Genomic DNA, 25977 nt, shown 5'->3' with positions numbered 1-25977 from the left:
GCTTACCAGCAGAACCGTGGGAAGGTTTGTGCTGGTTTCTTTTATGACAGTTTTTGTCTCCTTACTGCAGCTCTTTATTTCATTAGTTACTTTTGGAACCGCACATCCTTCCCACACTACAAGTAATACCCATTATTCTCACAGTCTTCTTCTACTTGCTGATTGCGGCCACGAACTATAAAGCAAATGTGTCATTTTCTTAACCAAACTTTAATTCTTTCAATTTCAGAATTATCCCTACACACCACCTCTCCCTGCCACCCCCTATGAACTAGCCCTGGACATGCAAGACTCTGGCTTGGGGGCTGAGAATTCTCTCTGATCTCATGGAAAAAGCTCTGTTACTTTTATGTAAGATGGACCGAGATTTTTCAGAGCTGCCTAGTAGATTTGTACACCTAGATCCCATTAACAGGAGCAGGGCATCCAAATCCAACATACAGAAAGGAAGTAATGTCACATGGGCAGGACTCGTAGGTTCCACACCCACGTCATGTCCCCAACCCACACCAACACTTGCCCACCTCTAAGTAACATGACACCTACGGGAGAATTGTCAGTGTGAGGGATTTAACCCAGGACCTTTTGGATCCCAAACCAGGAGCGTTCACTGGCTGTACAGAAAGACCCAAGTGTGCTCAGGCTGTGACGGACACCCCTATGTAATCCAGACACTAGAGGGGGCTGGAGAGCCACACTCTATGCTTCGTTTAGCCCAATAGAGAATGGGAGAATACTGATCTGGTGCAGAGAGGTCCCTTGTTTGTAAAGCCCTCCAGCAGTGCCTAATAGGAACAGGCCCCCTAGCTCCAAGCAGCCCCTTTCCCAGTTGTCACCGCACGCCTGCATCCACAAAGCAGAACAGACATAAGCTGTAAACACTTGCCCCATTTGTGACCAAGTGCAGTACTGAGGCCAGGTGGCTGCAGATGAAAGGCACGTGGAAGCCAGTTCTTTCAAAACCTGCCCGGAGCATCTCCTGGGGTCACATAGCTCTGGGGCTCTGAGCCACCCCAGCGCAAACACCAAAGTGCAGCCCTTGAGCTGCTGTGGATGCAGAGCAAGTGCCATTCAGGTCACACTGGGGAGGTGCAAGAGAACGGGAGCCAGAATGGAAGTGGGATCTTTAATCCGGACAGCACCAAGCGGCTTTACAAAGCAGGGCCTCGCGCCCTGGGCTGGCTCCTTATACAGCAAACAAAACTGCTCCCCTTCCAGACGCGGGGCTCTCTTGACAAATTATAAAATCCATCAGTGCCCAGCATGATCCCAGTGGATGTGGTGGGGCGGAGTAACCATTAGAGGAAGCGAGCACCGTGGTTACCCAGCAGAACAGCACAAGTAGCATAATAAGGAAAGGCCTGGCAGGGTTCAAATGGAGCCCGGCCCAAGGGTCCCCCGCTCCGCTCTTCACAGCTCCGAAAACAAGGGCTGCTCCCGCACGCTGGCGCTGCTGCTGCTCAGGGCCACAACAGGACTGAGGCTGGGGCTGAAGCAGGGGAACTGGGCGCTCACAAAGAAAAACGGGATGTGGCTGATCCTCCCTGTAGACCAGCACTGAGGGGGTGGGGGAGAGAGAGAGAGAAACATGAGCACAGGGCTTGCGCAACACACCCCAAATCCCAGCCAACTAGATCCCTGTTCTGCTGGAAATTAGACCCACGTCCCAGTGCCAACAGAACCCGAGTTAAGAACGGCCAGACTGGGTCAGACCACAGGTCCATCTAGCCCAGTGTCCTGTCTTCCTACAGTGGCCAGTGCCAGGCGCTTCCGAGGGAACGAACAGAACAGGGCGATTTGAGGGATATATCCCCTGTCGTCCAGTCCCAGCTTCTGGCAGTTCGAGGCCTAGGGACACCCAGCGTATGGGGCTGTGTCAGGATAACAGCACCTCCCATTCTCAGTGCCAGCAGATCTCAAGGCCCCTGAGGCCCTCATGGGGGCTGGTAATGACGCCTCCCCCCCATTTCAATGCTAACAGATCCAGGGTTAGGGTAACGGCACCCTCAAGCCCCATTCCCAGCAGCCGCAGAGCCATCCCACCTCCGCTGAAGCCGTGTGGTTTGGGGAGATCTTTCCTGCTCCTCCGTCGTGCAGGGCCTGTGAGGGTGGGTGGCTGGGGGGAGGATGACTGTTTAGAAAGCCTCCAGCTTCAGAGTCTCAGCTGGGAGCCCCCTCCCTCCCCCCAGGAGATCCCGAAAAACAAGGCTGCACTCACCACAGTCAAGAGGGCCCCTTTCTTAAAGCAGGGATGGAAAGCGATCAGCTGCGGCTCAGCCCCTGGCTCCCCCTGCAGGAACCCACTAGGGAAGAGAGAGGGGACACGGTGACTTGGTGACCAATTGATCTCCTCACTCCTCCAGTGATGGGCTGCGAGCAACAGGACCTGGGATCCCTTCCCCACCCCTTCACGCTGCGGGAGGCATCGTTACACTGCCACCAGAGCGCGTCAAACTATTCATACCACACCAGCAAGGTGCAGCCACCTCTGGGGTGGAGAGCAAACAGAGAGGGAGTAGGGACATTTGGGCCTTAGGGCCTGGGGTAAATCCCCTTACCCCGACCCTTGTACAGTGCTACGGGATCTTTAACATTGATGTGACACGGACAGGATCTGGGGATTTGATGGTCTTGTGTGCAGGTGTGGATCTTTCACACGTCATGGTGTTCTGGGGCCTTAATCATAGAATATTAGGGTTGGAAGGGACCTCAGGAGGTCATCTAGTCCAACCCCCTGCTCAAAGCAGGACCAACCCCAACTAAGTCATCCCAGCCAGGGCTTTGTCAAGCCTGACCTTAAAAACCTCCAAGAAAGGAGATTCCACCACCTCCCTAGGTAACCCATTCCAGTGCTTCACCACCCTCCTAGTAAGAAAGTTTTTCCTAATATCCAACCTAAACTTCCCCCACTGCAACTTGAGACCATTACTCCTTGTTCTGTCATCTGGTACCACTGAGAACAGTCTAGATCCATCCTTTTTGGAACCCCCTTTCAGGTCGTTGAAAGCAGCTATCAAATCCCCCCTCATTCTTCTCTTCTGCAGACTAAACAATCCCAGTTCCCTCAGTCTCCCCTCATAAGTCATGTGCTCCAGCCCCCTAATCATTTTTGTTGCCCTCCGCTGGACTCTTTCCAATTTTTCCACATCCTTCTTGTAGTGTGGGGCCCAAAACTGGACACGGTACTCCAGATGAGGCTCACCAATGTTGAATACAGGGGAATGATCACGTCCCTCAATCTGCTGGCAATGCCCCTACTTAGCCCAAAATGCCATTAGCCTTCTGTATGGGCTGTATGGATTGGTGTTGTGGAGAGGGGGTTGTTACTCTTATGGGTGTCTCTTATTTCCTGCCTTGCAAGGAGAGTTTTTTGTTTTGATTTTAAAATAGGAACTCGGTGGAAGCCACCCTGCCAGCAGGAAAAAGGACCAGGATGGCAGGGATTGCTCCATCGGAGATGCAGTCACTTCTGGGGCACAACACAGCACCCTAACATTTCCTTGAGAGTTTAGGGCAGGAACCACAGAATGCAACATCCAATGAGGGGAAATTTAGGGCTTGATCCTGCAATGTGTCCTCAGTGATTAGTGCCAACGGAGGGTACTCAGCACCACGAGGCAGAATGGAATTACACAAGCTCGAATTCGACCAGGACACCAGAGGCCACTCCCTGATCTCACCTCAGCATCATGGATCTTTAAGGGCCAGCCAGTCAGGATCCCTGTTTTATGACTCACTTGAAAGACAGCACCCGTGGTGACACAGTCCACCCTAGCACCACCTCTGGGTGGTAGCTCAGTGCCGATTCAGAGGGAATGGCACCAAGAACCCAGCACCCTCTCCAGTATCACGCCAAGCTTGGATGCATTTTTCTAAAGGACATGACCTCACGCCAACAGAAGCTCTGGGCTTGACGCAGGAGTTACTGGGTGAAATTCTCTGGCTTGTGTTCTGCAGGAGGTCAGACTAACTAATCAGAACGGTCCCTCTGCTGCCTTTAATCCTATGGCATTGAGGGCTACTCCTTAAGCCACCAGTACGCACCATGGCAGGAGTTCGAACACAGGGCTGTTGCGGGTACGAAACACAGCAACAATCGTCCTGCTTTCAGGGGTTTCGGGATTCCCTGCAAAGAGGAAAAAAGCAAGTGAACAAGACGTTGGCCATTTTTCAGACACAAGTGGTGCCCAGGAAATCACTATTTGTCAGCAGGTCCCAGCAGGAATCTGGGGTGATTCTTCATTAATGAGCTTCACTTCACCTGTACCATTATCCAAAGTGATCACTGTGGCCCGGACGCTAATCAGATCCCCTTTCTCTGCACTGGATCAGAGCCAGAGAGCCTCACTTTCGTCAGAACGTTATTGACCAGTGACTGGGACAAGCAATGCCTAGGGCGGGGTTTTCAACCACACTTAAGTGATCAAAAGCCAGTGGGTCTTGTACTCTGTGTTAGGTGCTGAATCAGAGAAAGCCAAGAGTGATTCTAGCCTAGGACTTGGGAGACCTAGGTTCAAGCCCTGCTCTGCCACAAGCTTCCTGGGTGACCTCGGCCAAGTCACTTGGTCTCTGTGCCTCAGTTCCCTGCCCATAAAATGGGAATAATAGCCATGCCCTTCTTCACAGGGGTGTTGTGAGGGTAAATACAGTAAAAATTGTGGGGTGCTCAGATGCTATGGTAAGGGGGGGAATCTACGGTACTTATCTGGCCCTCTTTACCATTGTGGGGGTGCTCAGATACAGTCTTTACCTATTTATCCTCGCTCCCTGCCACGAGACGTTATCCCCACTGGACAGAGGGGGAATCACGACATGCTAGGTTCCCCAAGGGAGTCCACAGAGCAGGGAATTGAACCTGGGTTCCCTCAGTCCCAGGCTGGGGCGCTAACCACTGCACCATCCTCTCGCTCCACTTTTGAAAATCCCACCCTAAGACGCCTACAACTGAAAGATTGGGGGAGGGGGGGTGGGAAATGTGTGTGTTCCTCCTAGTTTATCAGTGGCTTTACACAGCACGCTGGTGGAGGCAGCTTCCCTTGGACAGACAATTTCCCCATCATTTGTGGGGTCTTTCACAGGGCAATAGAGGAAAGAAGCGTTTTTAAGACAGAAGATGGCGGATTCTCATGACTAAGGCCACTTGACACTGCTCAAGTGGTATAAAGGGGCATTGGAAGGGATGAAAAGTGTCCTCAGGCCAAGGTGCGGGTAAACTCCCCGGCCAGGCCCTGGGCAGGAATGACACCACAGTTTGTCCACATTCCTGACAGCCCTCTTTGGAGTTGCACGAGCTCTCTGAGGGGGTTGGTACAGAGCTATCCCATTGGGTTCCTGCTCTCTGAATAACAAAGGTGGCTCATTTATAACCAGCCTTTGAAGAGAATCCCAGCCGCCTCCCGCTTGCTGCTTTAAAATGCAGATTATTTTAAGTCTCTCAAGCATGCAATTTTATATGCTTGGATGCCTGCAGGACACACCTGCTCTCACTCCTGGGCCAGCTGGGGGGGTGGCATAGCACAGGGCGCCAGTCATGGCTTGTCACTGTACCATGCGTCCTGACCGGCCCTGGTTTTGCAGCTACTCCTCTTCTCTACTGAGCTTCCTACACAGCACACAGGACTTCTCTGCATGAGATCGGGGACTGGATGGTTCAGTGGGTTGGGAATGGCCTCTAGGTTGTAGGTCTAATGGCAGCAACAGAGCATTCCCCGGTTACCCCTCTGGTTATTGGTATAGCAGATCAGAACCGGGGCCCCATCTGGGGCGTTGTATGAACACGCAGGTCCCTGCTCCAGAGAGTTTACAGGCTCATCTGAAAGAGGCAGCTCATGCAGGTGAAGGCTGAGACCCAGTGGCAGGGTGAAGCCCACCCTATTCCTGGCCTGCGAGTAGAGGATTTGGGGGGCAGGAGCAGCTGTTTAACACAGATGGGGAAGAGGCTATTCAGGTGAGGATCAGCTCTGGAGTGAGAGGAGACCACCCACTTCTCTCAGCTGGAGCTAGCTGCACCACCCTTGGAATCACAGACTATCAGGGTTGGGAGAGACCTCATGGGGTCATCTAGTCCAACCCCTGCTCAAAGCAGGACCAATCCCCAGACAGATTTTTGCCCCAGATCCCTAAATGTCCCCCTCAAGAATTGAACTCACAACCCTGGGTTTAGCAGGCCAATGCTCAAACCACTGAGCTATCCCTTCCCCTTCTGCATGATGCAGCTCCCACTCCCTGGTTAACCTCACATGGGGTGGGGGAACCAAGTTACACAAGCCAAGGTCGCTTAGGAAAATCCCATTTGGGGGCGAGGGGGTTGAAGGGCTTAAGGTTTTACCTCTGATGAGAGCCGCAAGCCTCTCGCCGCTGGGGTCCCAGACCATGGCATGCACTTCCCCTCCGATCCTGAAACCAACGCACCGGGCATTAGACAGCAGCATCAATGTGAGCTAGGCTCAGCTGCCAGGAACCTCGCTCGCTAGATGGGCTTGGAAGAAGCCCATGCCCCACACACCGTTTCCTTCCAAGCGAGCTCTGTTCCAAGCTGCCTTTTGCATCACAGAATTTCTGTCCTATGGGGACAGAGTAGCATAACTGGGATACACCCCCGTCTTCCACCCTTGGCCTTGGCTTGGGACCCCTTCGGATGAAGTCACAAGTGACACAAGTCAGCTGAGCTCAGCTTAGTTCGTCTGCTACATGCAACCTATACCTAGTTCTCCCACCTCAGGGATTACCCAGAATTGCAGTCACCTAGGATTGCTGCAGGCCGTGACTGAGCTCATGGGTGCAGAGATAAGAACCTGGGAAGAGAGAGAAAAGGGCCTGCCTGTTTTACACCAGGCTCTGCGCAATGATATCGATCTACCGTTGAAATCACCCACAAGAGAGATTGGGAGAGAAACATGTCGTGCAAGCACTGAGTGATGCCCCATACACAGATCTGAGTATCTCAAGTAACATACACAGGGGCTATTTTAAGGCATCGGCACCTGCATCTTCCATTCAGGGCCTGAATCTTTGGCACTGTCCCCCCACTCGCTCTGCCCACCGCAGCCCTGTAGCAGGGCCAGCTGCCCTGCTCTCACCTCTCCTCCCCATACAGCGTCTCGAAGGTGGTCTCGGACAGGTCTGCCACAATAGAAGCTGTTTTTGATCCTCCTACTTGCCCTTGCATCTCGCCTGGAATGGAAGAGACCAAGACAGGTGAATTCTGCCACTCAGCTAGTAGCTAAAGTTGCCGAGTCGTGTGGAACAACGTGGATCCGTGGAATCAGCTTGTGGCTTCTGTGTTGGCCCCCATGTCCTAACCAAATCCCATGACGGGTTGTTCCGTTCTGCCTCCCTAAATTGCCACTGCACTTCAGCTTGGATGCAGGATTCTTCTCTGTTTCCTGGCCTAAGCCACTGCATATGTTGCTGTGCACTGTTGAAAAGAATCCTTGCCCCACCCCAGAAGCAGCTGCACTGTGGTTTAGACTACAAAGGGGAGATTTTCACAGTTTCAGAGAGGAATTAGGTGCCCAATTCCCATTGAGAGTCCATAGCAGTTGGACACTTAACTCCCCTTTGTATTTCTGAAAATCCCCCCCCCCCCCAACTAGGCTAATGACCAGTAACTCAGAGCTACAAGCATCGTGAAATTCACAAAGAGTTCTGTCCCCCCACTAGTGTGTGCCTCGGACACGTAGCACTACAGGATGTTATGGCACAATGGGCTGGATTAAGGAGGGGGAGAGGAAACAGAATGAAAGATGAGCCCAAACACTGGCTTTGGTTGGTGTGTTTCATAGTCAGCACCCAGGGTGGGCTCACCAGACCAGCAGGAAATTAACAAGAGCACACAGGAGGAAGGCAAAGCTCTGGCTGGAAAGCATCCGGGAGGCCAGTGTGGCTATAGGAATCAGACAATTCGGTGGAATCGGCTATCTCCTCTTGGAAAGTTTACCATACTCACCACTGTACTCCGAGAAGGACAAGGAGTAAATGACCGACTCCCCCAGGACCGTAAAGAGCAAGCGGCTGCCGTCCGGGCTCCAGCACCCTGTCTGTGGGAAGGAAAGACGCGCGTTTAAAACCACACCGTGAGAATGACTTGTAACAACAACAGGGCACCTTTTATCCTCATAACTAACCACTCAGCTTCCCCTTAACGGTCATGGAAGTCATGTGGCTAACTCAGCTTTTAAGTGCTCAACTCGCACTGCAGGGGGAGTTTAGGTAGGGAGAGTGGCATTCAGCCAGGACCCTGGGGCGGATATCCCAGGGTGCTTTGGATCAGAATTGGGGTATTTAATGAGCACAGATCGAGGCCTTCGTTTGACCCTGATGTAAGGAAAAGTCTCTCCACCCCACACAGGAACAAGGGACGACTCCATCATGTGATAGAGGTAAAGTCTGGGGTGCTGGGGATGAAGCACTGGTCTTATGCCGCTGTGATCCAGCTCAAGGTTTTTTCTGTGAATGCGTTTTTAGCTGACTTAATGGAGCTTGCCAGCTGGAAACAAGGAGAGGCAGCCGCGTCCCCAGCAGGCTCTCCACAGACCTCTGGCAAGGGGTTGCCTGTGACAGCAGGGGGCTGGAGGTTGATGGGTCTTATCTGTTCTTACCCTAGAGGATGGGAGTCCACACAAAAAAACAACAACACTACCCCACTTTGGATCAAATTCCCAGTTTTGCATCAGGAAGGGCCCAGCCCATCTGGAGAACAAAGCAGAGAGCTAGTCTCAAGAGGGTGATGGTCAAGGCAGGGCGCCTCACTGCATCTGCTCCTGTGTACCTGGTACGTAGCAGGGCAGTGAGGGGGAAAGGACCTCACAGTTCAGCTGTTTGTCCTTTAACCTTCACAAGAGCAATCTACTCGGTGCTTTCCCCTTCACTAGCGTGGAATCAGGAACAACCCTCCACCCCACATACCTGGCAGCGCCCCTTGATGGTGGGCCACCTCTCGCACGTCCACATTTGAGCTTCCCAAACCCTGGAAGAGACCATAGGTCGGGGTGAATGAAAGCGCAGACTCACTGTATTTCCAGCATCTCCATTTCAATTCTTGTGTTAGACCCAAGATCATCGAGAGACAAGGGTTAATCCAGTTCTGCTTCTCTGAGAGGGACCAAACAACTGCCATCAGCAGGCAGACAACATGGTCTTCACCGATGCTTGGGGTGTGCAAACTCCTTGATTCTGCCTCTAACTAAGCCACAGAACAGCTGCTTCCTTGAGGAGTGTGAGGCTTTGCTAAAGTTAGAACATTTTGGAGCCCCTTGGATGGCAGGAGCTAGGCGGGGGGGGGGAGACGTTACTGGTTGGGGAGGAGGGGAGGGACAGACAGATACAGCAAAGCCATGGGACTCTGAAGCAGAAAACCTGCAGTGATGGAGGGCTTGGAGATGCCGTCACCCAGATACCACCTGCCTGCAGCAGAAGAATGAAGAACTTCTCTGTTAACTTTCACCCCCACATCTCAAGGCACTTTACAGATGAAGACTGACAACCCCCTCTAAGATGGGTCCATAACATCCTCTCCATTTTACAGATCAAGGTGCAGACACAGGTGACTTGCCCCAGTCCAAAGGTGGGAACAGAACATGACTCCCAGTCCCATGCCCTAACCACTAGATCACGCTCTCACAGGTCCCAGCACTCCTCATCCTCACCTGAACACTGCTGAGGGTGTGGCTGCTAGCACCTTGCTGCCATCAGGTGACCAAGCAAGGTAAGTGACTCCACCCCCTCCAAACCACTGCAGCGGGACGCAGTTTTCCGTGGACACATCCCACACCTAGAGAAGGAGAGAAGGGTGGGGGAGAGATGAGGGTAACATACTGGAAAAACAAGTCTGTCTTCCCTGCTGTCTCCCTCCAACCCATAAACAGCTGGGAGTTGGAAAGGATCTGTGCACCTCTGCTCGCTATCTTCCAGGCAGGCTCTTGCTATGCCAGGAAGAGCATGACAGACACCGGCCATGCTTTTCAATATTAAGCCGTCACAGTGTCAGTAGAGGCCTCAGCCTTGCAGCACATCAAGGAGGGAATGGTTTTCCCCCGGTCAGAGCAGTATTTTAGTCCCTTTGGTCATGTCAGAGACCAATTCCCACTCTGCAGCTCTCTACAACCTTTCTGGAAGTTGTGAATCGCACACAGTGGATTTGAGCATCAGGAATTAACTTTGGTGGCACAAGATCACAGGCACACAGCTCGCCCCATCCCTAAGCTCAAGCACGCTGCCTCCAAACCACCCAGGTCCTGTTGGCCCAGGAAGCAAACCGCAGAATCTAGAAATTGAACCTGGGGATTCTTCACAGCAGCAGACAGGCTGCCCCCAGGCCAGGAGGTTTTGGCCCTAAAATTCTATCAGGGTGTCCAGATATTACTCACAGACAGGGCTAGCTTGAGCCAGGCACACACTCTTTGCCCAACGCACCTCAATCCTGACCCATAGCCCCTTTGCTATTCAAGTCCTAAGCACCTCCCACACAAAGTGCTGCCAACGGCCCTTAACCCTGACCCACCGTCCTTGCTATTCCCGTCAGTTCCCTGCCCCCCATGCCTCGCAGCAGCACTGCCACTGCCCCTCATTCCTGACCTGCAGCTCCCTGCTGCTGCAGTGCGAGGTTTCTGAATAGAGGTGGCCGACTGCTGCCAAACGGAGCTGGGTGGAATCGAACCCAGGCCTGCAGCGACACTATCATCATATGTGCAATCTTGGACTCCATCTCAGGGTCTCTATAAACCGAGGCCAGTCTAGAGCGGGGGAGCTCAGATTCTCAATCTTAATACGGAGATTGTCTCCCGGGCACCTCTGGGCCAGGCGTGAGTGCAGAGGCCCCCTTCCATCCCGTTCTCCATCACACAGCATTCTTGGGGCAACTACATGGAAGAGTAAGATCAGGACCCAATTTAATGTATTTTTAGCTGTTTTAATAGAGTTTGGCAGCTGGAAACTAAAAGGCAGCGATGTCGCCAGCAGGCTTTCAACGGCCCTCTGGCAAAGGGTTGCCTGTGATGGCAGGAGATTGGACTTGAGGACCCAGGAGGTTCCTTCCAGTCCTCTGCAGCACACCAGCAGTATGAGGCTACCTTGAGCACCACTGGTCTAGGGAATAATGCTAACGTGACCTACGTTAGCATCTATATAGATCCTTGTCCCTCTCTAGTGGCTGGGCCGCAGAGATGTGAGCCCACTACTGCCTCTTACTTAGCGGAGTTGGATTTGTAGGCCAGGCAGTAGAAACCCATGCTTTTAGATCCAGACATCGCAGGTTCAAATCTTGGGGATGACCAACTACAGCAGGGGTGGCCAACCTGAGCCTGAGAAGGAGCCAGAATTTACCAATGTACATTGCCAAAGAGCCACAGTAATATGTCAGCAGCCCCCACCCCAGCACCTCCTGCCCCCTGGCAGCCCTGCCAATCAGCACCTCCCCCTCCTTCCCCGTGCCTCCTGCCTGCTGCGGGGGAAGCAGTGTACAGGAGGCTCTGCGATGGAGGGGGGTGGAACAAGGGCGCAGCAGGCTCCGGGGAGGGGGCGGGAGGGGCAGAGTGGGGGCAAGGCCTGGGGTTGAGCAGTGGAAAGTTGGCACCTGTAGCTCCAGGCCCAGAGTCAGCACCTATGCAAGGAGCCGCATATTAACCACAGATTGGCCACCCCTGAACTAGACACACAGTTATTAGTGCTAGTTACTAGTGGAAACCCATTGAAACAGTCACACTCATCTCCTAGGGCATGTGATTGAGAGTTCAGCGGGTCTTGCTGTTCCATCCAGCACCGAGTGGTAGAGACACCCCAGCCACTCCCCGCATTACAGGAGGACACAGGCAGAGAGAAACGTAGGAGGGCCCTCCTTACTCACAAGCATGGCGGTATCAACAGGCGAGGCCGAGAGCAGCATCTCTCCACTGGGGGCCCATGCCAGGCTGGTGACGGGACTGTGACCGGGGTAGGCAAGCACCTGGGCACAGCCAGAGGAAGGCCTGAAAGAGAGGAGAGAGAGACCTTGCTAGTAGGGTCCAAACTGCTCTGACATGTTCCAGGGAGGCTGCTAATTTCTAGGGGACATGTAGCCACATCTGTCTGTGTCAGGTGGCTTGTTGATGGGTAGGTGGCTTTGATCCAAACACCGTTGAACTGGGCTCTTAATGACAGCATGCTGCTCTGCTCACCCAGGTGATGGGTATCAGAGGGGTAGCCGTGTTAGTCTGAGTCTGTAAAAAGCAACAGAGGGTCCTGTGGCACCTTTAAGACTAACAGAAGTATTGGGAGCATAAGCTTTCGTGGGTAAGAACCTCACTTCTTCAGATGCAAGTCAGGTGATGGGTGTACTATAACTACTAGACACATGGGATTCTGGCCCAGGCTTTAGAGGCAGCCTCCTTGCCGGCAGAGAGATGCCGGCAACATGGGAAGAGACCACAGGGGCACGACCATGTCTCCAGGTGGCTGGTTACCTGGTGGAAAGGGAAGTAGGATCCAAGTGCCAAAGCAAGACACAGCTCTGGCATGCCACGGCGAGGATGGATGCACACAGTGGCTTCCACGCCATCGAGGCCACATTCCTCTGCAAGCGGTGTTTCAGGATGGGGACCGTCGCGCTGCAAGAGAGGAGAGAGGGGTGTGACAAGGCAGCATTCACAGCATCAGCAAGGTAACCGGCACCTCTGGTATCTGCCTCTGCCTAGTCATCAGCTCCAGATACTCTGCCTGGGTTGATGCCCGGGATGTGCATACAGCATAGTTCTATGAGACCTAATACAATCTTCTATTTCTTTAGCACCTTTTGTCCTAAATGGAGAGGAAGGATTGCCTTGGGGTTAGGGAACCAGCCTGGACTCTAGAGACATAGGTTCGATTCCCTGTTCTGACATAGGCTTCCTGGGGGATCTTGGGCAAGACACTTGGTCTCTGTGCCTCCGTCACTAGGTATAATAGCACTGCCCTGCCTCACAGGAAGGTTCTGAAGGTAAACACGTTGTAGATTATGAGGCACTCAGGCATTGCGGTAATGGGTATAACCAAAGAGAAAGAAATGATCCCAAAGCCCGTACACATGCCACTGAAACATGGCCCCCTCTGGGTGGGAGGAACGCAGCAACTGTGTCATAGCATGCACACCAGCTCAGTGCAGGAGGTAAAGAATACCAGGGGGATTTAAAGCAGGCGGGACACGGCCGAATTTGACCAGAACACATTGATTCTTGGGAAAAGTTCTAACTACCTGCGGCCAATTCACAGATCCCCCAGGAGTTCAGTTTTATACCTAATCTGAAAGACAGCGCCCCCTAGCACCACGCCAGGTCACGACTGACTGAGTGCAGCGCGGGTGTACTGAATTGCCAATCCCACTTCCAGCAAGATGTTGGGTTTTCTTTGGAGGAGTCCCCTGAAGTAATGACCAGGCCCTGACACTGCTAAGCCTGGGGGAACCTGACAATATCACAACCGAGGGTGGCAGAGCTGCAACGTTCAGAGGCTCAAGAGGACAGAGAGATGGCAGCGCACCTAGTTTGTTTAAGCGGCGTGCCCGGTGCTGCCTGCAGCCTACTCCCAGCAGTTAATGGGGGTGATTTGGCACTTGCTGGCATGAAAGTCCAGCCGGGGGATGCAGCCTGCAAAGGGGAAAGCCGGCAGCATTTCACAATGAGCTGGGAGAGTCTTCTTTTAAGGATGCCTTTACTTGCCAGCTGGGACCCACCTGGAGAGTGGGGAGACCTGCAGGAGAGACGAAATTCAATGGATGCCCAAGAGGGAAACGCGAGAGACCTCCCCTATCTAAGCCTCTCGCAGGCCAGCGGGAGACAGTCTGAACCTGCCCTGCCTGCTGAGCCATCACCTGGGAAGAGGGACAAATTCCAGGCTGCACGTGAGACGAGCTCTGCTCTCCTACTGCTTAGCCCAGCCACCTAGTGACGTGAATAGGGAAACATGGATTTCTTAAGTGTTAACCTGAAGACGAATGGATCAGCCCTTACTGACAGCTGCTGCTTAGTTTGGCGACGCGATAGGTGCGCTATTAACAATTCTGGGCCTTGGTCTGAAGGAGGCCTCCGTGCCAGAGGAGCTATGCTGGCTTCAAGAGACTGCGGGAACATACCCGCTCTCCAGGGAACATGGGGTCAGTGCTGGGCCCCAACACGCCCCTTGCACAGGTGCTCAGAGGAAAGGTTTGTATGAGGAGCTGGGAGAAGGACCCCCATGGGGCATCCTCAGTTACAGGACTGGTCTGAACCCCAAGCTGGGGAGTTTTCTGCTCAGCCACTTATCTGACACTCTGGCTCCTGTCACTAACACTCAAGGGCCAGGCCTTGCCGACAGCGGACGTCACCCAGCTGCAGTGTCATTCCACCTTTCCTCACTATGCACAGCGAGTGCTGTTTTCCTTCCGATGGGATGGCCTGGATCAACAGAGGCGGGAAACGGAGAGAAAACTGGCTAGCCGCAGGAGCCGGAGATTTTACTGAACGTCCGATAAGAACTTCTGCTATGGAGTGAGAAATTCTGGGAACACAAAGAACCAGCTAAGAGCTGAAGACGTGCGTGTGATGGAAGGACTGGCTAGCTCAGGGATCAGAGGTGGGTTACGGAGGGGATGCAGAGTCTTTGGGACATACTGGAGAAGCATTTGGAATGGTGGCATTTGGTGCCAAAAGACCCAGAGCTGAAGTGCTGCCTTCACTGGAACTGCCTTGACTGTCTTGGTGCCAAGGAACTATCCCAGGGCACCACCTTCTCTCCCTGCGTGGCAGGGCAGGGCATAAGGGCTCTGTAGGCTGGGTAAGGAGCCTGGAGGCCTGAAGGCACCTGAGGGGGAAGAAGGGAACTTCCTAGGGAATCTCAGCCTCATGCTCAGAACAAAGACATTGGCTGCAGCCACCAAGGTTCTAACAGGCTTCACAGCAGAAGGGCCTCGCACCGACAGCGTCATTCTAGGAACCTGACCTGCTGAACTAGAGACGGGTCTGACAACAACTGTGCTGCGACAGAGGTCCACCACACAGGACGCAGACTCCCCTCTCGCTGAGGACATCAGTTTGCAGCTTCCATGGGGCCCACAACAAACCTGAAACCAACCTCAGTCTTCGTGCGCACTGGCCAGAGCATGAGAGTCAGCTTAGAACCCTGAATCAAGGGTTCAGGAGCAGACGACAGCCTGTCTGGACCCTGCACGGAGCTGCAGCCTTTGTGCACGGGGACTCCTGCAGCAGGAAGGCTCAGAGCCTTGCCTCATGGTCCCGTGGGCTCGGGGTGTGACCCTGCCAAGAGATCTCTGACAAAGGCAGACTCAGACACAGCGCCAGATTCCTGTCCCTGCAAGGTACGGCAGGAAGGACTGGAGACAACTGAGGCTGCACCTCCCTTTCCCAAGCTCGGCCAGCAAAGCACTGCTCAGGCGGCCTCTGAGGAGTGCCGTTTCCAGTAGCTTGTGGCTCAGGCTCCCAGACCCCAAGAACGGGGATACATAGAGGTCTTTGTAGCAGCAGTGGAGGTGTCCGTACCTCACTGCATGAGCCCTCGCCATCACACAAGCTTTGCCACCCCAGTGGGTCTTTAGTCTGCCAGTGGCAGCACGAGCAACCTGACACTCCTCACCTGTTTGTGTTGTAAACTCGGATGGAGTCGTCCAAAAGGGCCACCGCAAACTTGCTGGTGTGAGGGTGCCAGGCAAAAGCCCGGATGGAGCAGCCAGCCCTGGAAAAACAATGAGCAAGAGAGAAGGGATGACACGGCGTTACACAGCCACAAGGGTCTGAAAGGCTGAGATGCAAAACAGGATTGCCCGATAGTAAAGACAGTAAGGGATGGATTAGAAAAGGTGAAGTATCAGGTTCAAACCCCAGCAAGGTCTCCTCAAACCTTCATCCTTACCAAGAGGAGTAACCTTTGAGAATTCAATTGGTCTAAGGGGCGCTATGGTCCCTAGCAAAAAAAAATAAAAAAAAGTCTCACTACTCCCTCACTGTTATGCAGTGCAATGTGCAACCCCCTCAGTTCCACCCCAGAAGTAGCTGGATTTCAGTAGTGCTGTACACATGCATTAGGGAGGAAGGATGGGTGCTAGCCTAGGACTCGGAAAACCTGGGTTCAGTTTCTTGCTCTGCCACACGTGACCTTGGGCAAGTCACTTAGTCTCCCTGTTCCTCAGTTCCCCATCGATAATAACACTGCCCTTCCTCATAGGACTGCTGGAAGGATAAATACATTGCAGATTGTGAGATTCTCAGATACTACTGTCGTGGGGCCAGATAAGTACCACCGAAAGCATACTCAGAGCTTGAGAGATGTCAGGACGAAGAGCACCATGTCAAATATAGCAATATCCTGGAGAATGCCTTTCCGAATCTGAGTGCTGGAACATCAAGGCCTGTCTCCAGCAGTGCCCAATGTGTACAACTGGACTGTGCACAAAATTGAACAAGCCTGAAGAGGGACTCCCACAGGCTGCAAGTCTGATCTACTAGCTTCATGGACACAAGACGGCTGTTGATTCCCCTTAGTCCCGCAAGGGGTGACACAGCCACAGGAGGGCGGGCTGGAGCCAAGTCCCACTTTCTCGTATGAGTGGTAGCAGAGAAAACCCAAGACAATACCAAGAGCCCAGGTGGAGTGTGCAGCACTGACAATTAGAAAGTTCGCTATCCGACTTGTAAAGGGAGTAAGGTGGATCCAGAAGCCCTTGGGAGTAAACGCAGGACTACAGGGTCAGTCTAATTTAGGCACTTTTCAGAGTCTGTGGTCCTCCCTGGCCCTCTGCTATCAGAATATCAGGGTTGGAAGACATCCCTGGAGGTCATCTAGTCCAACTCCCTGCTTAAAGCAGGACCAACCCCAACTAAATCATCCCAGCCAGGGCTTTGTCAAACCGAGCCTTAAAAACCTCAAAGGATGGAGATTCTACCACTTCCCTAGGTAACCCATTCCAGTGCTTCACCACCCTTCTAGACCTCCCCCACTGCAACTTGAGACCATTGCTCCTTGTTCTGTCATCTGCCACCACTGAGAACAGCCGAGCTCCATCCTCTCTGGAACCCCCCTTCAGGTAACTGAAGGCTGCTATCAAATCCCCCCTCACTCTTCTCTTCTGCAGACTAAATAAGCCCAGTTCCCTCAGCCTCTCTTCATAAATGATGTGCCCCAGCCCGCTAATCAATTTCACTGCACTCCGCTGGACTCTCTCCAATGATCAAATCCCTCCCGTTCCCAAAAAAACATTTATTAGTTTAAGGGAGAGAGGCTGAAACTGTGCCACCAACTGTGTGACCTTGGGCACATCACTCCACCTCTGGGCCTCACACATACCACAGGGATAACACCACGCAGGTGGTTAGATTTAACATTTCCTGGGGTGCACAGCAACCAAGACGCCTGTTAGGTGCAGAAGTAGGATCAAACTGAAACCGCAAGAGGCAGTAATTCCATGCAGGCATTGTGGCTCAGTGGCCAGCCCATTGGGCTGGGACTCAGGAGACCTGGGTTCTAGTCCCACCAGAGCTGAGTAACCTTGGGCAAGTAATTTCCTCCTCGATTTTTCCATCTGTAAATTGGGCTAATGATCCTGATCTCATACTTGGAGCTCTATGGATTAAAAGCACGGCTACGAGTTAGGTGCTCATCTAAGGCCCTCATTGCTGTAGTACCCAAGCAGCTCACTATCTTTCAGGCAGTGCCATTAACCCCATTTTACAGATGGAGAACCGAGTCAAAGTGACCTGCCCAAGGCAAAACAGGGAGTCGAACTTGCCTGAGACTTGGGAGACCCAACACCCTCATCACTGCACTATTCCTCCTCTCTGTAACACTGCAGGCACTCAGTCCCCAACGCGTTGGGCACCCTTATAAAAGCCCAGCTAGGTACGCACATACGGCAGACCCACAGCGTGCAGAACTTACCAGTCCACTGCCTGGGAGAACTCCGCAATCATGTCTTCACTGCATAGCTTAAGGACAGATGGAAAAAGAAGTAACACGTCAGTAGCAGATCTGGCAAATCGCACAGAGAAGGCAGCAGCTGCCTGTGGAGTGGGTATCAGAGCCACAGGAAGTTGATGGGAGTTACAGTTATCAGTTAAGTGGTTTTCACATTTCACCCACCTCATACACACCCTCGACGGTTCCTCTGGAATATTCTGCCATATTTAACCCTTGCTTTTCAGTACCCTGTTGCTCTCCTTCTCCAGACGGAAAGAACATTCAGAGATTGTGTCTACACTGCAATTGGGAGGTAGGACTGCAGCGCACAGACAAACAGCAGCAGGACATGGGGCTCGCACCTGCTGCTGCAGCGTCACTGCTATTGTTACGCAAGCTAGTTTTGAACTAGCTAACCACACTATATTTGCTGCAGTCACACCTCCTGAGTGCAGTGTAAGGAGACCAGGAGTGCCCAGCCAAGCCAGCATTAGAGGAATACATCATAGCGAGTGCCTAACTCCCTTAGGTCCTTTTGGAAATCCCAGTCACTATAAACAAAGGAGATTTTTAACCATCTTGAGTTTTAAATGGTAACTTACTACTATTTTATTACAGTAGTCAGCTGAATTTGGGGTTCCATTACGCAGCTACACAGTCCCTACCCTAAATAACTTGCAATCTAAATAGACAAAGGGGTGAGGGAAACAGAGGCACGGGGTGGGTCGGTGACTTGGCCAAGCAGGTCAGTGAGAGCCAGGATCAGAACCCTGCTCGCCAAGTCCCAGTCCAGTACTCCGTTCACTGTATCACTCTGCTTCTCAACTTGCAGATCCTGCTAGTTTAATTACTCTGAGATTGCCCCACGTCTGTAGCCAGTGCTGAATTTGGACATGTGAACTGGGACGTGACACCCTTTGTAATCACACACTGTAGGCCAAAATGCCAGTTACCAGACTGATTCTGCCTGAGGTATTTGCCACCCTCTGAGTGGCAGGATGTCTGCATTGATTGGTCTTTGATCAGTTATGATCATTCGCCCCTTGCAATGAATTCAGAGACTGGGGACGTCTGAGTTTTCTGTGTGTTGAGGGGATCCGCGAGGCAGCTGTGGCCTAGTGGACTGGGCTGAGAATCAGGCAACCTGGGTTCTTATTCCCGCTGACTCACTAAGCTTCATAGGCACAAGTTACTTGCCCTCTCTCTGCTTCAGTTTCCCCCATCTATAATGATACCAACCCACCTAAGTAAAGCCCTTTGAGGTGAAAAGCGCTGCAAGTTCAAAGCATCATTTTTAATTTGGGCAAGGAGACCAGCTTCCTTGATGCCTGGATTGTACATCTCATGCTGCTGGAAGGCAATGGGATGGACACAGCCCACAAATGGACATGAGGCCACCTAGTTTAATTGTAATACAACAGGGCGAACAACATTTCTATTCCTGCCCAGCTGGTCCAATGTTACACCCTGTTAGAGATTGAGCTTCAGGGTCAGGGAAACATACAGACCCTCCACCCCCATGCAGTGCACAAACAGCTACCATCACAAGATGTGCCACATCTGCCAGCATTTCCATTACACTCCGGACTTGTCTACACTTAAAACGCTGCAGCAACGCAGCTGCTTCAGTGAATACACTACCTACACCAATGGGAGGGGTTCTCCTGTCTGCATAGGTACACCGCCTTCCCAAGAGGAGGTAGCTAGGTTGACAGGGCCTACACTGGGGGTTAGGTCAGTTTAACTGCATCGCTCAGGGGGGTGGATTTTTCACACCCCTGAGCAACATAGTTATACCAAGATAATTTCCTAGTGCAGTCCAGGCCCCAGTAATAGTTAGGGACAGATTCATTCTTCACAGCACTCACTGACAAATGGGGAAACAGGGAGCCGTGAAGAGAGGAGACCCAGTGGCACAGAGCCAAAGCCCAGCGTGATCCTGTTTTCATCCACTGGAGATCTAGGAAGAAAGAGAGGGATATAAGAATGGGAAGGAAAAGAGAAGAGGGTCGTCAATCCTTCTGGAATCGTGATTTTCCAAGCCAGGACTGAAGAAGGATGCATAGACTAGAGTTAACCCAGAAACTTAAGGACTGTCACATGTATTGTCTGCATCTCATGGACCATTGTCGGATTTAATAAATAATCCCATCTATTTCTGTGGCTCTGGCCTTGCCCAAAGAATCCCAAAGTGCCATGGAAATGCAGACACCTCGGGGTGAAAGGCAGCACCCAGCAGTGAGGGGGTACAGGCCAAACTTTGGCAACGGACAGCGCGGGAAACCCCAGTGAAGTGCTATGAGTCCGCTGAAATCAGAAGGGAATTGTGGAGAGTGAGGTGGAGAGGGATTTATTGATTTAACAAAAGTGAAAGACGGCAAATTTAAAACTGACACTCAGAATCAGAAAGGAGATGCTAACTGTGTGTGTGGGGAAAGGCATGTGGAACTCTCTGCCACAATATGTCACTGAAGCAGAGAGCTGGCAAGATTCAAAGACGGATTAGAGATTTCTACAAATAACCAGCAGAGTTACAACAGTAAGGACTGAAAACAGCACCACCAAAGCCCAGGTGTTTTGACAGGGATCTAAACCCTCCTGCTTCAGGGATTAAGCCAACTTCTACCTAGTAGGAGTCAGGAAGAAACTTTCCCTGGGGGGCAAGGTATCCCCTAGAGGATTTCTTGCACCTCTGTCTGAAGCATCTGGTCCTGGGCACTGTTGGGAACAAGATACAGAACCAGGACCACCACTGGACTAACCAGCAAGGCAACCTCTAGGTCATTTACTCAGCTATTCCAGGGGATGGCAGGGGAGCAATTCCTACATAGAGCTTATTTGGGATCCTTCAGGGTGGGAGACACAATGGTGTTCTGTGGCTGTGGATGTTCATTTGAAAGCAGTTTACAGGCTCAGCAGGTAACTCTGAAAATGGGATTTTAAGCACAACCGTAACCAGACATCATTAGCCTACTGTCCCTGGGAGCAGCACTGAGCTGCCACGATCCAACAGCTCCCCCCGAGAGACAGCATCAGACAGGACGTGTCTGTACAAGTCTTCTGCTGCTCTCTCATTACGGGTCGGGTTGTTATTTCAGGTTCCGTGCAGTGTATGATACCGGTTGGGTTTTATTTCCCCTCTGTGAAATGAACAGATGGGTTTTGCTTTAAGCTTTTGTTGCTGTGGCAGCAGCAGCTCCCTCTATGTCCTACAGTGACTCTAGGCACTGACAGAGAGGAAAGGACGGAGTGGCAGCTTTAATCTCGTATCAAGCTTCAGCTGTTTCAGAAGAAGTCAACCCTGTCCCCACTTCCTTTTCCCCACAAACTCCAGCTGATCCGCTCAGTGCTAGAACCCCTTCCTCACTAACTCACGTAACAGAGAGAGGAGCCACAGGGAGGTGGGGAGGGCAGAGTATGAGAGGGGGGAAGCAGCAGAGTCCCAGGAGACAGGGACTAAAGGGAATGGAGGGATCAAGGCATGAAAAGATTTAGGAGACAGCTACCTAACTCCTTCCCAACACGTAGCCAGGGCTGCTCCCCTATGCCACAGTCAGACTCACCTGCCTCCTCCGCATTTGCTATCTCGTTAAGCACCCCACACATTCCCACATCGCGCCTGTGGACAGAAAACGATACGAGTCTCCTACATATCACAAGGCTACAGGTTTAAGCTAGACAGTAGGGGTGGGGAGTAGCACTTCCCCCAGCAATGCAGGTTGCTAGCATGGGACTTGGGAGATTCAGGTTCAATTCCCTGCTACACCACATACTTCCCACGTGGCTATGGGCAAATCACTTAGTCTCTGCGTGCCTCAGTTCCCCATCTGTGCAATGGGGATAACAGCACTGCCCGGCCTCAAGTAGAGGGGAAGAGAGAGAAAAAAACGAGATAAATCCCTTAAAAACTGTGAGGCACTCAGATACTACAGTAGCATACCTTATATAAACAGCCCATCCCTACTGAGATACCCTCTCTGTAGCCACATGTGTAGGTAAGCAAGACGTTCTGGCATGAACAAACTGGACACAGTATCCAGGAGCCAGACTCTAAACAGGGCCTCAAGTTGTTTCGCAATCTCCCTGCAACCCAACCTTGTTCGCTCTGCTTCACCTTACTGCAACTCCTCCCTCAGCAAAAGTCACCAACTCTGACTTCCTCCTTTCGACTGATGGTTCTCTCCCACCAACCTGGTCCAATATCCAATACCCCCAACCCCTTTGCCTCCCAGCTGTTGGAAATTGTCAGTTTATACCAGGCAAACCTGCTACCTGACTTGCTTATGACCTGCTTTCCAGCTGCACGGACCTGCCTGTTAACCTCAGGACAAAAAAAAAAAATGACCAACCTCATTTCCCAGTTTCCAAGTGACATGCGCCCACCCTTGGAAATTGCAGAAAAGTCTAGGGTTCAGAACCCCTTCCCATCTCAAGCAGCACTGTACCTGCCCTTAGGACAGCACAGGCTTTTCGTCCACTGATTGCAAACGAGAGATGAAAGGAGAATTTCAGCATGGGCTTTGCTATAAAAGGCCAGCATAAGGAACTGAAATGAGACACAATTTTAATTCTGAATGGCAGCCAGCACAATGAGGGTTATCTGAGGAACAGTCACCTCTCAGTCTCCAACACACCGACCCTGGATTATTAATTATTATCATTTGTGTTATGGTCGTGCCTAGGGGGACCCAGTCAAAGATCAGGGACTCCTTGTACAAACACTTAAAGAGATGGTTCCTGCCCCCAAAAGCTTGCAATCTTAGTAAGTGACAGCTGCCTCCTTGCTTTCTGTTGCACACAATCGCTCACCATGCATTGAGACATCTCTTCCAGAGGGTCTCCTGGTGGTGGATGAAGGCAGGTTTTGTGCTATGCTCCAGCCGGCTGTGAGCTTTCAGGGTTTCCTTGGGGATGGTTAGGACAGGCAGATCAGCCAACTGCAAGTACAAAAACCAACAATCAATCAAACAGACTCTAGTGAAATGGCGTGATCGGAGGACCAATGGCTGAGGGGTTTGGGAACAGGACACAGAACGAATCACTTCCAAGACACCATTTCCAAAGAGCATCTGAAAGCTGCTACCACTCTCCAATCATTGGACAACTTGCATGTAACAAGCAGGCAGATGTCAGTGCAGTTCAAGGATCTGTAAGCTCCAGGGAATATGCCTTCTCACAAGTCTGCAAGACATTTGGCACATTGTGGCCATTATACAAAAGAATAAATATTTATAATCACAAAAACCACCAGCCAAGTGACCCCTCTTGTGGGCAACCTCAGCAAAGATACCAAGGGCTGATAGAAATAAGAGGCTGGTTCAATGACCAGATCAGGGTTGAGGCACATTGGCAGGGGCGGCATATAGGGAACACTTGCCATGTTGTGCCCAACTGTATTTGCTCTGTGCATAAACAAAGGAGTCAGTCTTCAGGACTGGCACAGTGGCACCTGCCAGCCATTTTAAATGCACCTATATCTGAGGAAGGAGGTTGAATCCTACTTGTATTGGAACCCCAGTCATTAACCAAGACCCCAGTGCGTTCAGCGCTATACAAACACAGATCAAAAAGATGGAGCTTATCCTCTAAGTAATGAACAACCTGAGCTAAAGGGTATATTCTCAACTTGATGTAAGCAATATGCTAGGAGAACATATTAATGTGAGTGCTAGTTGATCACAACTCATTCATCAGAAACCAGCTTCCATTGCCAGCTAAGCAGACACCATAATTATAGCTACAGGTGGGGAAATAAGCAGTTGGGAGGCAAGTGACTAGGATTCCTGAAAAGGAGAAGGTCACATAGGAAAGGAAACAGAAAAAAACTGGGCCAGGAGGCACAGGGGCTTCTACAAATTGTCAAAATGTTGATTAATTTTAAAAGGTTTTGAAGTTTTGGTGGGTTGTTTTTTTTTTCAATTTGTGAATTGGGTGCTGGATGGAAACTGCCAGAAGCCAAAGTCTCCTTCATCTTCAAGTAAGAAGAAAGCAGGTTGCGGACCCGCACTTAGGGACAAGGACCCCACTCTGCTAGATAACTGGTGAACAGAGAACAAAGGGACAGTCCCTGTCCCCAAAAGCTTAAAATCTAAGTATAAGGAAAGAGACAAAGGTGGACACAAAAAGATGGATGTGGGAGTACAAGGAAATAGTGACATCATACGGTTCTGAGGGTTTAAGATTGGCAGTTCCCTCTTCCATGCATTAAAATCCTTCAGGGACAACGACGCCTCCTGCTCAGAGGTTAAAGTAAGGGGGACCTGGGAGAAAGCACAGATGCCCCCTGCTACGACCAGAGGGGCAAGCCCCGTCCCTCCACGGCGTGAATACGCAACACTTCCCCAGGCTGCTCCCCTTCTTTTTGGCTGGTGTGGCGAGTGCTCCCTGCTGTTCCAATCTACTCAAACCCCAGCTGGTGCATGGAGCTCCAAAGCTCGGTTCAGTCCACTGATCTCCTGCTGGTTCACCTGCCCCTGGGGAGAGCAGGCCCATCCCAGAGGGGCAGAGTCTCCAAGAAGCAGCTGGTGGCACATGTGCTTGAGGCGGCCCCGGGAGAGGAGGCGGCCCCAGCTGGCCCCTCGGGAGGACAGCACTCGCCTGGTCTTGGAAAGCGAGCGGGAGCTTCTCGTAGATGTGGCCGGAGACCAGCGCGTTGTTAAATTCGTACAGGGTGACATCTCCGGGGGCAGGCGGGGGCGGGAACAGCGCCAGGGAGCACATCCTGCTGCAGGTCCTGGGGAGAAGGCCAGGCCGGGCCGGGCCGGGCCGGGTCAGAGAGGGGAGTGTAGCCCCCGTCGGGGGGCCCATTCAAGCCCATCACCTCCGCCCTGCCCCAGGGTCCCCTTCCCACCGCAGGCCCGGGGGAGCCCAGACCCCAGGGCCCCACACTCATCGCCCCGTCTCTCCCCACGCACGTGCCCCAAGGGGTCCCCTTCGCCTCCCGCGTCCCACCGCAGGACCCCCCCAGCCGGGACGGGGCAGAGCCCGGGGCCCCCAGCCCGCCCCTTTCACCCCAGGCTCCCCAGCAGAGAGGGACACGTGCCCCCGGCGCCCCAGCCACCCCCATTCCTGCCCCACGGCTCCGCCTCCACCCAGACCCTGGGGGGGGCCGCCGGCCCCTCCGCCGTTACCAGGCACCAGCCCCTGCTTTTCCCGGGCCCGGTTCAGAACCCGACGGAAGCCCGCTCAGGACACGCCGCTAGGCCCGCGCTCGCCCCCTCCCGGCGCCTCCCGGCAGCTCGCTGGTGCCGGGTGGGAGGGGGAGAAGCACGCGGGAGAGCAGCGGCCCGGCAATTAAAGGGGCCGCGACCGCATTTCGGCCTGAGCCTCCAGCTCCCCGCTGCTGCCCCGGCCCCCCCCCCAGCTCGGTGTCTGACCCCCACCCCGCCCCCCCGCCCCTAAGCAGCTCTGTGGCCTTCCTGCCTCTTCCTCCTTCCCTCCCCCCCTCCATTTCACCCCTTCCTCCTTCCCTCCCCCCCTCCATTTCTCCCTGTCCCCTCCACCCCCTGCTCCATCTCTCTCTAACTCCCCTCCTCCTCTGGCCCCCCAAACAGGCAGCGTGGCATGTGGGGCAGGAGTAGGGGGGAGCGAATAGCAGGGGTGCTCTGAGAGGGGTTCCCAGGACAATCCTCCCATGGCTCCCAGTTATTCACTCCCCCAGGTGCCCCTCAATCATGCCCCCCTTACCACCCACTTTTAGAAAACGACATAAGGGCCAGGCCGTGCGCATGCAAACACCCCACCCCCACCCCTGCATGGGGCAGCCGGGGCTGTAGGGTCTCACTCTCAGCTCCACCCTGTGCTCTTCACACCTTTCTGGAGCAGAGGCGCTTAGGCTGAGATTTGCAGAGCTGCTCGGCGGATCCGGACGCCTGATTCCCACTATGCAGTTTTGGAAATCCCGGCCTTAATTCCCCAAATTCTCAAATGCTGTGAAACCAGGGAAGACGCAGTGTTACGGCCAGGGCGAGGCGCTGTACAGGCATAGAGCGAAGAGTCAGTCCCTGCCCCAAAGCATTTGCAATCTCTCTGTTAATGGTTGCCCTTCTAGAGCATGCGTTTAACTGGCCAAACTCAAATGCTGGA

General features: G+C 52.7%; 1 protein-coding gene across 2 annotated transcripts; it reads right to left on the bottom strand.

The window, feature by feature from the left end:
- Nucleotides 1-162: 162 nt before the first annotated feature.
- On the bottom strand, nt 163-25105 carry AAAS (aladin WD repeat nucleoporin). 2 transcript variants are annotated; one of them, XM_029913730.1, is made up of 17 exons: nt 25023-25105; nt 24490-24625; nt 22702-22829; nt 21456-21511; nt 19761-19852; nt 17875-17921; nt 15577-15675; nt 12438-12581; nt 11843-11963; nt 9648-9772; nt 8908-8968; nt 7949-8039; nt 7080-7173; nt 6329-6396; nt 4045-4126; nt 2219-2303; nt 163-1557 (listed from the first exon to the last, which is right to left on the bottom strand). In XM_029913730.1, the coding sequence occupies exons 2-17, from the start codon at nt 24610-24612 to the stop codon at nt 1411-1413; spliced, it is 1563 nt and encodes a 520-aa protein (XP_029769590.1). In that variant the 5' UTR covers nt 24613-24625; nt 25023-25105; the 3' UTR covers nt 163-1410. The 2 variants fall into 2 exon arrangements, with proteins under 2 accessions (XP_029769590.1, XP_026516502.1); XM_026660717.2 differs by lacking the exon at nt 25023-25105 and having other exon boundaries at nt 24490-24801.
- Nucleotides 25106-25977: the final 872 nt, after the last annotated feature.

The sequence above is a fragment of the Terrapene carolina genome, unplaced genomic scaffold, assembly GCF_002925995.2.
Source record: "Terrapene carolina triunguis isolate 2854851 unplaced genomic scaffold, T_m_triunguis-2.0 Scaffold836, whole genome shotgun sequence".
Lineage (NCBI taxonomy): Eukaryota > Metazoa > Chordata > Testudines > Emydidae > Terrapene > Terrapene triunguis.
Note: the sequence above shows the minus strand (reverse complement) of the source record. Positions and strands in the feature narration are given on the sequence as shown.